This window comes from Rana temporaria, chromosome 3, assembly GCF_905171775.1.
Source record: "Rana temporaria chromosome 3, aRanTem1.1, whole genome shotgun sequence".
NCBI lineage: Eukaryota > Metazoa > Chordata > Amphibia > Anura > Ranidae > Rana > Rana temporaria.
In genome coordinates this window covers 490,877,959-490,892,953 of record NC_053491.1, presented here as the reverse complement: position 1 = coordinate 490,892,953, position 14,995 = coordinate 490,877,959, and the positions used below count along the sequence as shown (strand labels likewise).

The following is a 14,995-nucleotide window of genomic DNA, read 5'->3' as shown; positions in this document are numbered from 1 at the left end:
ATTTCTTCAGTGTTTTCACATGAAAAGATACAAGAAAAGATTTACAGAAATGTGAGGGGTGTACTTACTTTTGTGAGATGCTGTACATTGCAGGTGATGGCCATAAGTGTCACAATAATTACCCAAAGCTGTGTACATTTCAGGACAAGGTTCAGCTTTAGTATCCGATCGTTGTCGGCACAACCGACCTTTGTATATGCCTTACAGAGGCAAAGGATCGGCGACACACACCAATACAAACAGGACAGGAGCTCCTCTGGGGGGGCCGGCGGGGGCTGGGATAATAGGAACGTCATCGGGGTTCCAAAGGTACAACAAATATCGATTGACTCCGGATCACTTTAAGGAATGTCCGGGTGTGTCCGGGCGATTCAAAAAGTATTTTGTATAAACAAAGAAAAGCAAACAACGCACCTTACTCTGAACACACACCGAAGAGGACAAATTGTGGGTGGAGTTTGAATAAATACACAGGCAGGAAAAATGGAAAAGGAATAAAATGACAAAATAAAGTTGAAGCTCAACTCCCGGAAGATTTACCCGCCTTTAATGACCAGGCCGTTTTTATTTTGGCGATTCGGCACTTCGCTACTTTAACTGACAATTGCGTGGCCATGCAACGCTTTTACGTCCTTCCCCCCCCCCCCCCCACAAATAGAGATTTATTTTGGTGGTATTTAATCACCTCTGCATTTTTTTTTTTGCGCTATAAAACAAAACAAAAAAGAGCGTCAATTTTGAAAAAAAAAAATATATATATATATAAAAAAATGAAAAGGAAAAAGAAAAGCTATGTAAACATATCCAATAAAAAAAATAAAGGAAAAAAACGATATACTGTAAGCTTATCCAATAAAAAAAAATTGAAAAGAAAAAAAACTATACATAAACATATCCAATAAAAAAAAAAAAAAGATATAAACATATCAAATAAAAAAATTGAAAAAAAAAAAAAAACTATATAAACATATTCAATAACAAAAATATATATATATATATCCAATAAAAAAAAAGAAAACAATATATATAAACATATCCAATAAAAAAAAATTTAAAAGAAAAAAAAAACACTATTAACTGGATTCAGGTAGGGCGTCGTATTTTTGACCCGGCGTAGTGTATCGTATTTACGCTACGCCGCCGTAAGTCAGAGAGGCAAGTGCTGTATTCACAAAGCACTTGCCTCCTAAGTTATGGCGGCGTAGCGTAAATGGGCCGGCGTAAGCGCGCCTAAATCAAATTGTGAAGAGGTGGGCGTGTTTTATGTAAATAAACCATGACCCGACGTGATTGGCGTTTTTTAACGAACGGCGCATGCGCCGTCCGTGGACATATCCCAGTGTGCATTGCTCCAAAGTACGCCGCAAGGACGTATTGGCTTCGACGTGAATGTAAATTACGTCCAGCCCTATTCACGGACGACTTAACATTTTCAAAATTCGACGCGGGAACGACGTCCATACTTAACATTGGCTAGGCCAGCTTTTTGTTCGACTAACTTTACGCCTGAAAATGCCTTCCGTAAACGGCGTATCTTTACTGCGACGGGCAAGCGTACGTTCGTGAATAGGCGTATCTCGCTGATTTACGCATTCTAGGTGTAAATCAGCGTTCACGCCCCTAGCGGCCCGGCGGAACTAGACAGCTAAGATACGACGGCGCAGGCCGTCGTATCTTAGCTACATTTAAGTGTATCTCAATTTGAGAATAAACTTAAATGTATGACGGCGCAGATTCAGAGTTACGACGGCGTATCTACTGATACGCCGGCTTCACTCTTTGTGAATCTAGCTATATATAAACATATCCAATAAACAAATTGAAAAGAAAACTATATAAACCTATCCAATAAAAATAAAAAATATATACAAACACATCCAATAAAAAAAATTAAAAAGAAAAAAAAAACAATATAAACATATCCAATAAAAAATTTGAAAAAAAAACTTTATAAACATATCAAAAATATATATATATATATTCTTTAATTTAGGTCAGTATGTTTTCTGCTACATGTCTTTGGTTTAAAAAAAAAACAGGCGTATATTGATTGGTTTCCAGAAATGTGATAGTGTCTACCAACTATGGCATATTTGTATTTATTTTCTACTTGTAATGGCAGCGATCAGCGACTTATAGTGGAACTGCGATATTGCGGCGGACATTCTGAAACTTAACGACACTTTCGACACTTTTTTCGGGAACAGTGAAACTGATACAGTGATCGGTGCTACAAAAACATGCACTGTCACTGTACTAATGTAACTGGCAGGGAAGGGGTTAAACATCTAGGGCGATCAATGGGTTAAACGTGTACCTAGCTGGTGTTTGTGTGAGGTGCTTTTACTAGGCGAAGAGATGGATTTTATTTCCTGCTTTGCAGGAACACAAATTCCACCCCTTCCCACCAACGGCAGCCCATCCATTAGGGGTGTATGGGCTCCGCCCCCTCTATCCATGCGCACAGGGCGCCAGACACATTGATTCCAATGGAGGGGGTGTGTTTTTTTTAAGCATGTGATTAGAGTCAGAGACTCTACTAGGCTTCAAAAAAGGGTGGGCTCGGGGCGCAGAGAACTGCGCCCCCCGATTCTACCCAGTTCTGTGACAATAGAGAATGAATATTCGCCATCGCCACACTGATCCTCCTCCCCGGCCAATAAGGAAGTGGGTCTTGAGACCCACCATCTGATTGGCTGAAAGGACAGGTGATCCTATTGGATGCCTAGAAGAAGGAGGTAGGAGCTGCCGTGATGCAGAGAGGACACACTGCCCATAGGAGCCTGCAACCCGCCTGTAGGAGCCCGCAACCCGCTTGTAGAAGTCCGGAACCTGGCTGTTGTCCACCGCCCATAGGAGCCTGCAACCCGCCCTCCGCCCGTTTGAGCCCGCAACCCGTCTGTAGGAGCCCACAACCTGCCCGTAGGAGTCTGAAACCTGGCTTATGTCCACCGCCCATAGAACCCTGCCCGCAATCAATGGGGTAAGCGCAGGGGGGGTTGTTTGTCACAGCCCCCCCCAAAAAAACACTAGCCACCACTGTCCGCCACCTGTAGGAGCCCACAACCCACCTGTAGGAGTGCGCAACCTGCTCGTAAAAGTCCAAAACCTGAATGCTGCCCGCCGCCTATAGGAGCTCACCCGCCTGCAACTGATGGGGTAAGTGCAGGGGGGGTGGTTTTTTATGCCCCCCCCCAAAAAAAAACAACACTAGCCACCACTACAAAGGAAGATCACAGTTTTGTGTCTCTGCCCGACCATTGGTAGGTGCCGGCGCGCATTAAGGACCTATTACCCGCTGATCAGCTTACGCTGTGTGTAATTCGCGCACCCCCCCTACCCGGAAGTGCGGGATCACGCATATATACGTGGTAGACGTGTGGGTGGGCCACGTGGGTGGGCTATGGGCAGACATGTTGGGTTGGTGGGTGATACCCCCGGGGTAGTGAGGTCCAAGCTTTGTATTGTTCCACTGTGCCCAGATACTGAGCTAAGAAGGAAGGAAGACTCGAGAGATAGGCGGTGGGTGGGACTGGTAGGCAAAAGATCACTTCATTTGAATAAGTCCGCCTACTTATTGAGGAAGCGCTGACTGATTACAGCCAATGGGGCTAAACCTACAGGGGGGTGTTTATAGGACCAGACACCCGGGTCTCCGGTCCCCTGGACAGGAAATCCGTGGCTGAGAGTCTCTGAAGACGGACTTTCTATGAGCCTAGGTTCACACTGCTGCGAATTCAAAATCGCGGTAAAATGCGCGATTTTACCTCGATTTCGCGGCTGCGATTTTGCCGCGATTTCATCCGCAATTTAATGTAAATCGCGGCCCGAAATCGCAAAAAGTAGTACAGGAACTACTTTTTGAAATCGCAGATGCGGCGTCGCACTGATTAGGACAGTGCCATTGCCGACAATTGCCGCCGATTTGAGATGCGATTTGACATGTCAAATCGCATCTCAAATCGTTCCAAATCGTACCCAGTGTGAACCAGGGCTGAGGAGAAGATAAGAAGATCTTTTCTGATGAGCTCGGCAATGGCCCTCATGGAAAGAAGGGGAAGTTGGTTTTCCGAAAAGTAAGAAAGTTCCGGAAAGTTCACCGGCAATTCTACATTATTATCTTGGCCTTTTGTCCATCATGATTGGTAATGGAAAAGAGAAATTGGTGGGATTCTTACATTTCTCTTGCATGGAGATCTGGTTCACCTGAAAGGACAAGAGAAGAAGAGTTACTATTCCATTCTTCTAGAGCAGGGGTCTCCAAACTGTGGCCCTTTGCTAGCCTTTATGTGGCCCTTGGGACACTATTCCTTCCACTGATACCAATATCAATGATGGGATTCGATTTCTCCTACTGATAGGGGCCCTACTCCTCCTCCTCCTAGTGACCACCAACCCTGAGGCCACATTTATTCTCACCGGAGCTGGGTCCGGGACATTTTCTGCCTCCCGCTGGCCACAATCCGGCCCTCCTTAAGTCTGAAGGACAATCAAGTGGCCCTTTGTTTGAAAAGTTTGCATACCCCTGTTCTAGAGGAACGGAGGATGATGAAAGGCAGGGCTGGTGCAAGGATTTTTGAAACCCTAGGCGAAACCTAATTTTGCCGCCCCCCTTGGCTCCACCCCTGACTCCACCTCCTTTGCCCTGACCATGTATACCCCACCTTTTTAATGAAGCGCCCATCAATGCAGCCACACCAGCGCACATCAATGCAGCCACACCAGCGCCCATCAAATGCAGCCACACCAGCGCCCATTAATGCATCCTCACATGTTACAACAGATAAATAACTCTGAGACACTCCCCCCACCCTTGGATTCAGGGCGGGTTAAACTGTCCAATGACAATAGACACACAAGTCAGGTGTATTCAAACTTCTCATCAGTAAACAGTCTTATCAGCAGGGGGGGGCTGCAGGAGGAGTCCCCCCTCCCTCTTTACTTACAGCAAACACACATCCCATAACATTTGAGGCAGACGCAATAGAATACAGCCACACCCCAAACCATCACAGCAAAGAGTACACAACAAAATGAGACAATATACAATACACACACACACACACACACAACATTCCAAGGTACAGTGATGCCCCGCTCACACGATCGGATTTTCCGTCGGAAAAACCTTGGATGTTTTTTCCGACGGAATTCCGCTCAAGCTTGGCTTGCCTACACACGGTCACACAAAAGTTCTCTGAACTTTCGTCCGTCAAGAACGCAGTGACGTACAAAACACTACGACGAGCCGAGAAAATGAAGTTCAATGTTTCCGAGCATGCGTCGAATTGTTTTCCGAGCATGCGTCGCAATTTTGCGCGTCAGAATTGCTACAGACAATCGGAATTTCCGATCGGAATTGTTTCCGTTGGAAAAATTGAGGACCAGCTCTCAATCTTTTGTTGGCGGAAATTCCGACAGCAAAAGTCCGATGGAGCCTACACACGGTCGGAATTTCCGTTCAAAAACTTTTCGGAAAATCTGTTAGTGTGTACGGGCAATAAACCAATAGGTACAGGTCAGTCTGGATTTCTCGGTCACCCTGTGCCCCGATTAGAGACATAGTGTGATTTAGACATAAGAGGGTCTAGGGAAGCTGGACACAAAGGCCCAGATTCACAGAGATCTCTGTGCGGGCGTAACGTATCTCATTTACGTTACGCCGCCGCAAGTTTTTCAGGCAAGTGCTTTATTCACAAAGCACTTGCCTGTAAAGTTGCGGCGGCGTAGCATAAATCAACTGGCGGAATTCAAATTCGGCGGGTAGGGGGCGTGTTTCATTTAAATGAAGCGCGTCCCCGCGCCGAATGAACTGCGCATGCGCCGTCCCTAAATTTTCCCAGCGTGCATTGCTCTAAATGACGTCATTGGTTTTGACGTGGACGTAAATTACGTCCAGCACCATTCATGGACGACCTACGCAAACAAAGTAATTTTATAAATTTTCGACGCGGGAACGACGGCCATACTTAACATTGGCTGCGCCTCATAGACCCAGGGGCAACTTTACGCCGGGAAAAGCCTAACGTAAACGTCATAACTTTACTGCGTCGGCCGCGCGTACATTCGTGAATTCGCGTATCTAGCTAATTTGCATACTCGACGGGGAAATCGACGGAAGCACCACCTAGCGGGCAAAAAAAAAATTGCATTTAAGATCCGATGGCGTAAGAGACTTACGCCTGTCGGATCTAATGGATATCTACGCGTAACTCATTCTAAGAATCAGTCGCATAGATACGACGGCCCAGATTAGGACTTACGACGGCGTACATGGCGCTGCGCCGTCGTAAGCCCTTTGAGAATCTGGGCCAAAGTTTGCAGAGCTCTCCAGGGTAAGCCGAGTTCCACAAACCCCCCACCCAAAGTGACTCCCGTCACACAGATATTGTCTTTTTATTTAATTGCCCCTGTGTTGTTCTTAGGCCTTGTACTCACGACCGGATCTGTGCGCTGGAAACTGTCTGCCCGACAGTTTCCAGCGTACAAGGCTGATTTTTGTTTTGTTCCGCTGGCGTGTACACACCAGCGGACCAAATTCCCGTCGTACCGGAACGCGTGCACGTAAACTACGTACGACGTCACTATAAAGGGGAAGACCAAAGTTAATGGCGCCGCCCTCTGTTCCTCTTTTGCTAGTTACGGGTTTGCTCGTGTTAGTGAAGGTTTGGTTAGAGCTGATTCGCGCTTCTCGGTCTCCAGGCTTTGACAGCGTGTATTCACGGGTTCAGTGCGTGTGCTTGCGGTAACGTAGTTGTCATTCGGCTATAGGCAAGCAGGTTGTTTCTGCTTTAGCAGTTGCATCCTGTGCGCTCGTATCTGTTTGTCACGCGTTTGTCGCAGGTAGTGCTGGATTTGCGAGTGCTTTCTGTTTCAGTGTGTTCTTGACTGACCAGCCGGCCGGTTTGAAGCCATGATGGAGCAGCAGCGTCAATTTTCGCGAGTTGGTGCTGTTTATGGGATGGCTGCTGGATATGTTCATTTGTCCAGTACTTTGGCCAGAAACAGGGGGCGGAGGCGTTTCTGGACCAAGAATTGGTTGCGCCAGCGTGACCAGTTCTCACATATGCCTCTGCTTAGGGAACTCCAGGAGAATAATCCTAATGACTTTAGGAATTTTCTCCGCATGACGGACCCCGTATTCAACCGTCTGCTGGATCTTCTGTCCCCCTATATCACGAGGCAGGACACTGTGATGCGCCAAGCCATCACGGCCGAGCAGAGGCTTATTGCCACGTTGCGGTACCTGGCGACTGGGAGGAGCCTGCAGGACCTCAAGTTCTCGACAGGCATCTCTCCGCAGGCGCTTGGGGTCATCATACCGGACACGTGTGCTGCCATCATCAAAGTTATGCATGAGGAGTATATTAAGGTAAGTTTCCTGGCTCTAATAATGTGGCCAACTAACTTTATTTTTATTTTCCCAGATATGCTGTGTGTTTAACTAACGTTACCTTTTCTCCCTATGCATGTTGATATCAGCTTTACATGTTTTATTCTTGGCCTACCTGCATATTTGTCCCTTACCCAATATTAACCTGTCCAGCATGCTATCCTAGGGACAAACCCACCTTGCCATTTTTTTAAACAGGACTTTTTGGTTTTTGTGTCCCCCCCCCCCCCCCCTTCAAACTTTTATTGTCCCCATCAGAGGGCTGTGGAGTCTCTTAATGAAGTGGCCCTATATATTTCATTTCCCAAATTCTCCATGCACATTTTTCTAATGCAATTTTAATACTGTGAACTGTCACAAGGATGCTTGTAGGATGTATTTGTTACAAAGTACTAAATCTCTAATTTTGTTTGTCCCCACAGCTACCCTCCACACCACAGGAATGGCAGTCTGTGGCTTCCCAATTTGCCCAGCGGTGTGATTTTCCAAACTGCGGTGGAGCAATAGATGGGAAACACGTCCGCATTGTGCCCCCACCCCGCTCGGGGTCGTACTATTATAATTACAAGGGTTATCATAGTATTGTGTTGATGGCGGTGGTGTCGGCACAGTATGAGTTTCTATATGTGGACGTGGGGAAGAACGGCCGGATGTCTGATGGGGGAGTGTTCGCACGGACTGATTTCTATGATCGTCTCCAAGCTGGTGGTCTGGCATTGCCACCAGATGAAGATAATGTGGAAGGACTTCCGTTTGTGTTCCTAGCGGACGAGGCTTTCGGGCTTGGTCCTCACCTCATGCGGCCTTTTCCCCAGAGGACCCTCACCTCAGAGAGGAGTGTGTTTAATTTTCGGTTGGCCAGGGCTCGGAGGGTAGTCGAGAATGCCTTTGGGATACTCACCAACCGGTTCCGCCTGTTCAGGACATCGATACATCTGGCGGAATATAAATTGGACACCGTTGTATTTGCCTGCTGCATTTTGCACAACTTTTTACGCAGGCACTCCCAGACGTACCTACCCGACATCGGTTCTGAGGCAAGACTACCCTCAGATCCCCTTCCCGGGCTGGACACTGGTCGCGCTGGCTTGGCCCCCCAATCAGCTCGTGAGGTACGCGACAAATATGTTGAGTACTTCATGGGTCGGGGGGCCATTGCTATGCCAGATCATATTTCTTTCTAATTCGGCCCCCAAAGAAAGGAATATTCTAAAAAATAATAAATAATTAGACCATTGGACTTTATACAGTTGTTTGTCATTAATGCTTTTTCTCTTTTTCTGTCTTCCTGGTTCTCTAACTAACTTCTTCAATTGTAATGCATAATTGATTTCTCCACTTTTAGTAACTAACCACATTTTGCACAGTATTCACTCATCTACAAACAGGGTATTGAGTCTAGAAATAAGAAGCAACTCCATTTGTAAATGTTGAGGTCAAGTTTTTTAATTTTTGCTTGTTCATGACCCCAAAAATAATTTTATATTTTTTTCATTACTCCCTGCTTTTGTACTTAGGAGTCTACAAAATTTTTTTAAACTTTGTTTTTTTTTTCAGGTAATTCAACCAAAAATATTATGCAGATTATACATTTATTAACAAGTTCACTTTTTTTTTTCTCAAATATAGTTAGATTTATTGTTTACATATATATATATATATATATAGATTATATTTGGTGGGGTGTTTACCGCCTTAATTTTTTTTTTGGGCATATTTTTTATGCACAAAAAACAATAATTTTTTAACCATTTTTTTTGTTTTTGGTGTGTTTTTCTAAAAGTAAATTTTTAGGTGAGAATTTGGAGTCAAATCTCTACTTCACTAAATTCAGTGATTAGAGAGATTTATAATTCTATATATATATTTTTAAAAATTTTTGGCGTTGTTTATTCTTTATGGTCTAAACTTTATAGTATCCCAAAATGTTCAACATGGTCAAAAAGTAACAAAATCCAATTCCAAAAATATAAAAACTCACAACAGCAGTCAGTCATGGTGTGCTTTCACACTGGAACACGCCAAAATTGGAAGATACACACATTCAGTGCAAACTCGCCAAATGTCATTGGTTCAACAGACAAATGGCCACATGTGCTATCTGACATCATGGGTGATCAATGTCTGTGTTTTGTGGGAGCAAACCCTTCCTCTCAACTACTTGAGGATGGAGGAGGGGGTTGGACCCACAAAGCACAGACATTAGATATTCTGTGATGGCAGATAGCACATGTTGGCACACTGTGTGTGTATCTTCAAATTTTGGCGTATTCATTATTCAAACTGTAAAAATGTTTGTGGGGGCGGGGGATGGGCGGGGGGTGTTTCAGTCTTTGACACGGCCCATCATGTCAATAATGTTCTTAAAATTAGATTCGATGACCATCATTCTTTGCCGCATATTGTCCATTTCCGTGCTGCATTCCAAAAGGACATTTGTTACATTCTGTTCCATGAGAAACATCCTTTCACGCATATTGTGCATTTCAGTGCTGCACTCCATTACCTGCTGAATAATTATAGCAGCACTTGCACGTGAAAATATTGGCACACCATCCTCCTCCCCTAAAACAAAAAAAAAAAATGGCATTTACAACATTATTTTTCAATGAGGCCTATCTACATATGTTTTTTTGAATCAAGCTAGGGTGACACTGACCTGATGGGCTTCTCCTTTCCACCTCTTCGACATCTTCTATCACTCCTCCTTCTTCCACCACCTCCCCATCATCTTCAATCACTCCTCCTTCTTCCACCACTTCCCCATCATCTTGGACTCCTCCTTCATCCATCAATCCACCTTCTTTCAATTCGCCAAATTGTTCTTCCGCCACTTGCCCTTCATCTGCTATGACTTCTAAGTCCAAAATTACTTCTTCCTCCTCTCTTCCTTCCTCCTTTCTTCCTTCCTCCTCTCCTTCCACATCCTCCTCTCCTTCCACATCCTCCTCTCCTTCCACATCCTCTTCTCCTTCCACATCCTCCTCTCCTTCCACATCCTCCTCTCCTTCCACATCCTCTTCTCCTTCCACATCCTCTTCTCCTTCCACATCCTCCTCCTCCTCCACATGTTGAGATGGCAGATTTTGGCCTTGTCTGGCCCTCTCTGCCTCCTCCAAATGCTGGCGACTTCTTTCCCCTGAAATAAACCAAAAAAAATGTAGACTCATCAGCACACAGATATTGGAGAGCATAAATCGCACACATTGCTTAGAAGATGCTTTCATTTAGTTACTTTTATCTTTCACCAAACCTACATTTTGCAATTACTTCTATATGGCAAGCTCTGATCCTGCCCCTTTTTAGCAAAGTGACACACATGGATGTCCCCCCTAAACTGTATTTCTGGGAGACCCTACCAAAACCCATTTTTGATTTGGGGAGACACAGGTGCTCTGCATTGCAGATGTGAAAACATCTGCTTTATTACCACTGTTTTTAGAATGAATCCTGTTTGCCTTTCCCATTCTCATACTTTTTTTTTCTAGAACTAGCTTTTACACAATGTTTACAAACAAAGTTTTTGGCCAGTGAGCCATGTCCAGGTGTGTTGTTCCTGGAATAACCGAGCCTTTCTGATAAACTATGTGATGTTACGTTGTTTACTAAGAACACTGTTTGTAAATATGTAGTTATTTATGTCCTAAAAAATAAATGACAACATGTCTTTAAAATTACAAGCAGGCCAAGGAGGCAGATGGTGAAATATACATGGCAACACATTATTGCAGACAATCACCACCCCCCCCCCCAACCCCAATATATATTTACTTACTTTTACGCAGAATTTTAAGTATTTTCTTCATCTGATGTGGCTCCCTCAATTTTAAGTCTGACCATCGTTTCCTCAGCTGTTCCTTGGACCTGGTGATCCCAAACATCCTCTGCATTCTCCTCGCCACCTTGTCCATAATATGTGCCTTTCGGCGGTTAGGGGTCTTGTATGGCCCTAATTCACCATCATAGTCCTTTTTTCGCATGATGTAAACTAACTCCACCATTTCCTGGAACCGCATATTAGTGGCTTTATATCTCCTTTTCCTTGATCGGGACGTCCCTGCCTCTGTCCCTTCACTTGTGGCATGAGAGCATCGTGCCCGCTCGTGTGACATCGCCATCTTTCCTTTCCCACAGAGATTATGGGCGTGGAAAAGATGAATTATTACGCCATGGGCGGAGAAGAGGGCGGCGTTTAATACATACGCGGAGTGTAGAGAATGCAAACAACGTGTTTACGTCGGTTACGCGGAGAATCTTCGAGCGCATCCAGAACATACACAGTTAACGCCATATTTCATAAACTCATTGATTAGGGGCCTCGCAAAGGTGACGAGGGCGGGGTTTCATAAATACGCGGAGTGTTTAAAAGGTTTACGCCGTGATTACGCATCTTACGCGGTAATTAGGCGAGCGTGAGAAACGAGGAGCGAGAGACAGGAAGGTAAGGAAATTAAAAATGTGATCAGCAGAGGCCTTGAAAATGTAGACACATGGGATGGGGGTTTGGGCTGTTGGTTGCACCCTTTTTAAGCTATTCTGTCTATGGGGTACCACAATGTTATTTTGGTATCCAAATGCTTTTGGACACCTCACAAAATAGAGATGTGAACAATGCTGTACCTCATTGACAAGTTTTTGAATGGTGTATTCAGATCAGGCAAAGTATTGTTCAAGTGTTGGTTGTACAGAGGTCATTAGGAAGTGTCTTTTATGTCATCCATTGTCAGGGGCATGAGATTTACACATGAAAGAGTGCCTAGATGAAAACTGTCATTTGTAAGCATTGTTTAATTTAATATATTTAAAATATTTACTGCAATGTGAACAATGGCTCTGCATCTAGCAAATCAATGTTTGGTACAAGCAATGCGGCCGAGCTGCCAATCATTGTTTAAACAAGAGAGACTGTGTTTGGAATTAGATATAGGTAATAAATTTGAAGACACATATTAGATCAAGGTCAACGCTGATCCTTTGGAATATTTATTTTTCTGTGGTTTATGTTTTTGTAATCTAGACTCAAAAAGAAATATAATTTTGCAAAAATTACAATGGACCTCCTACAAAGCAAGGAATCTATAGAGGCCTTACTTCAAAAATACCAGGACACGCCCATCCTGTGGAATTCAAAGCACTCTTTATATTGCAATAAAGAGGTACGAGCGGCAGCACTAGAAGAGCTAGCAAATTATATGCAAACTTGGGTGCCAGGATGCACTGCCAACATGGTGAAGGATAAACTTGCCAACCTCAGAAGCACATACAGGAGAGCATACAAAGCTAATAAAAGCCAAAAATCGGGAGCAGCAGCAAGACAAGCAAAGGAACCCAAACTGTGGTATTATAAACAGATGGCTTTTTTGCGGGACGAAATGGAAGGCAGGAAAACGATGTCCAGTCTTTCTTCCAACCTTTCCTCCATGCTACCTTCCAGCGGACATTCCCCAGATGACCACAGCCCTGCAGAGTCGGAGGAAGAGGGCCTGGCTGACAGAGATGCAGATCTGCCACCCTTCGATGAGGAGGTATAGTAGTTTCCTCTATATTTATGGCGTAAATAATTCTTGGTGGATTAATGATTAGATATTTTAAAAAAAAAACCAAGCTGGGAAAAAGCAAACAAAAAGGTGTACAGACAAATAGGTGTCAGGGATGACAACTGCAGGGGTCAGAAGTAGAGTGTATTCAAGTAATAATGAACAGAAAATACTAAACGAAAAACATGAAAATGAGTGTGGTTTTATTTAGCGAAATTGTAAAAAAATTCATTTTTTTTTCCACACAGGAAGAAGAGATCAGCCAGGAGGTGGCAGATCCTCAGGTGTCTGTCAGCCAGGAGGAGGCCGGGGTCAGTGGCAGCCAGGAGGAGGCCGGGGTCAGTGGCAGCCAGGAGGAGGCCGGGGTCAGTGGCAGCCAGGAGGAGGCCGGGGTCAGTGGCAGCCAGGAGGAGGCTGGGCCCAGTGGCCTGCAGCAGGTCCACCCGGCCAGGAGAACCACCACCAGCCAGTCTTCTCCCCCCCAGGTGAGGCCATCAGGCCGAAGGAGGCAGTTGAGGCCTGTGGAGGAGGCAAGCCTCCGCATGATCCAGGAGGCAAGCGCCATCATGAGGGCCCCCCTCAACCCCACAGAGGCCTTCAGTGCCTCATTGGCCCATGATTTAAATGAAGGGGAGGAGGACCAGAGAAGACTGGCAAAGGCCCTGATGAACCAGGTCCTTTGGTGGATGCAGAGGGGCCTGCTGACCCCAGACACTGGGCTATGTGACCCGGCCCGGCTTGCGGAACACCATCCTCCTGCTGCCACATCAACCCCACCTGCAAGACCCCGTGTTCGATCCGCTGGAAGGCTGCCTGGAGGGAAGGCTGGAAAGAGGAGGAAACGTTGATTTTCTGCCTTCCATTTCCTTCCACATAAAGGACATCTTGTTTGTACTACCACAGTTTGGGTTCCTTTGTTTGTGTGCTGCTGCTTCATATTTTTGTGTTTGGCTCCTGAGGCTTGGAAGTTTATCCTTCACCATGTTGGAAATGCAAGTTTGCATATAGTTTGCTATCTATTCTAGTGCTGCCGTTCTTTTTATTTTTTGTGATGACATTTGCCTGAATAAAAGGCTTTTTGCTTTCATTTGAAAACATGTCTATTGTTTGATATACTGTGGGGATTATTAGGCAGCAAACCTTTAATAAATATACAATGGGTAATTTACAAAGGACACACTCCTTGGGGGGGGGGGACATTTGGTGTGCCAACATGGTTTAATATTCTCTAATGAAACACCAAAAAAAAAAAAAAAAAATTAAAAAAACATGTAAAAAAAAAATAGTTTAAATGGTGACATAACTATAAACAAAAAAATAAATTACAAAAATGCACATTCCTTTACAAAAATGACTACTCTAAATTATGGAGGACCACCAACCAAAACACACGTCTGGCATAGAAAACATTATTAAAGGATTACATCACAAGCAAGAAATGTGACATTTCAGTATGGGACAACTCTATTGAAATTGCATCAGCAAGAGAACGGGGTTATTCTAGCAAGAGAAGAATTAATAAAACGAGGCTTTAAAATGTGGTTTAGTGCGCCTTTTTAAGACATTGTTCTCTTGCTAGAATAAAAGGTTTCTAATGACGAATGTGCCATATCCCAAAGAAACGCGAGTTTTACCTGAACGAGCGCTCCCGTCTCCTCATTTGGACTGAGCATGCGCGGGGTTTTTGTACGCTGCTTTTGTGTACAGACGACCGAACATGTCTGACGGACACGATTCCAGCAGACTGTTTTAAAGCAAGACCAGGAAACAGTTGTTCGTTGGAAAACGGTCTGGCCGACGATTGTTTGCTGGAATTCTGTCCGTTACTGCCTACACACGAACGAACATGTCCGCTGAAACTGGTCCGCGGACCAGTTTCAGCAGACATGTTTGGTCGTGAGTATGGGGCCTTATAGAGAATGAACAGGTAGCATGGAAGGAGCAGACACCTAATATAGGATGATCATACATATTACAAGGAAGGGTCTCACCTGTAGCAGTCTTTGGAGTCCTGGAGGGACCCCTTTAACCAGCGCACGTTCTCCGGTGTGTGATGAGATCGGGT

General features: G+C 44.7%; 1 protein-coding gene across 2 annotated transcripts in view; it reads right to left on the bottom strand.

The window, feature by feature from the left end:
* LOC120933770 (phospholipid scramblase 2-like) overlaps positions 1–14,995 on the bottom strand; it is a 48,585-nt gene that overhangs the window by 14,889 nt on the left and 18,701 nt on the right. The window contains exons 2-3 of one of the 2 annotated variants that reach the window (XM_040347164.1): positions 14,922–14,995; positions 4,179–4,206 (exon numbers count right to left, since the gene is read on the bottom strand). The exon at positions 14,922–14,995 is cut by the window's right edge and continues 84 nt beyond it. In XM_040347164.1, coding sequence (XP_040203098.1) covers positions 4,179–4,206; positions 14,922–14,995 — 102 coding nt within the window. Of the gene's footprint in view, positions 1–68; positions 210–4,178; positions 4,207–14,921 lie in introns of those variants that run through there. The other variant, XM_040347165.1, reaches the window with a different exon arrangement.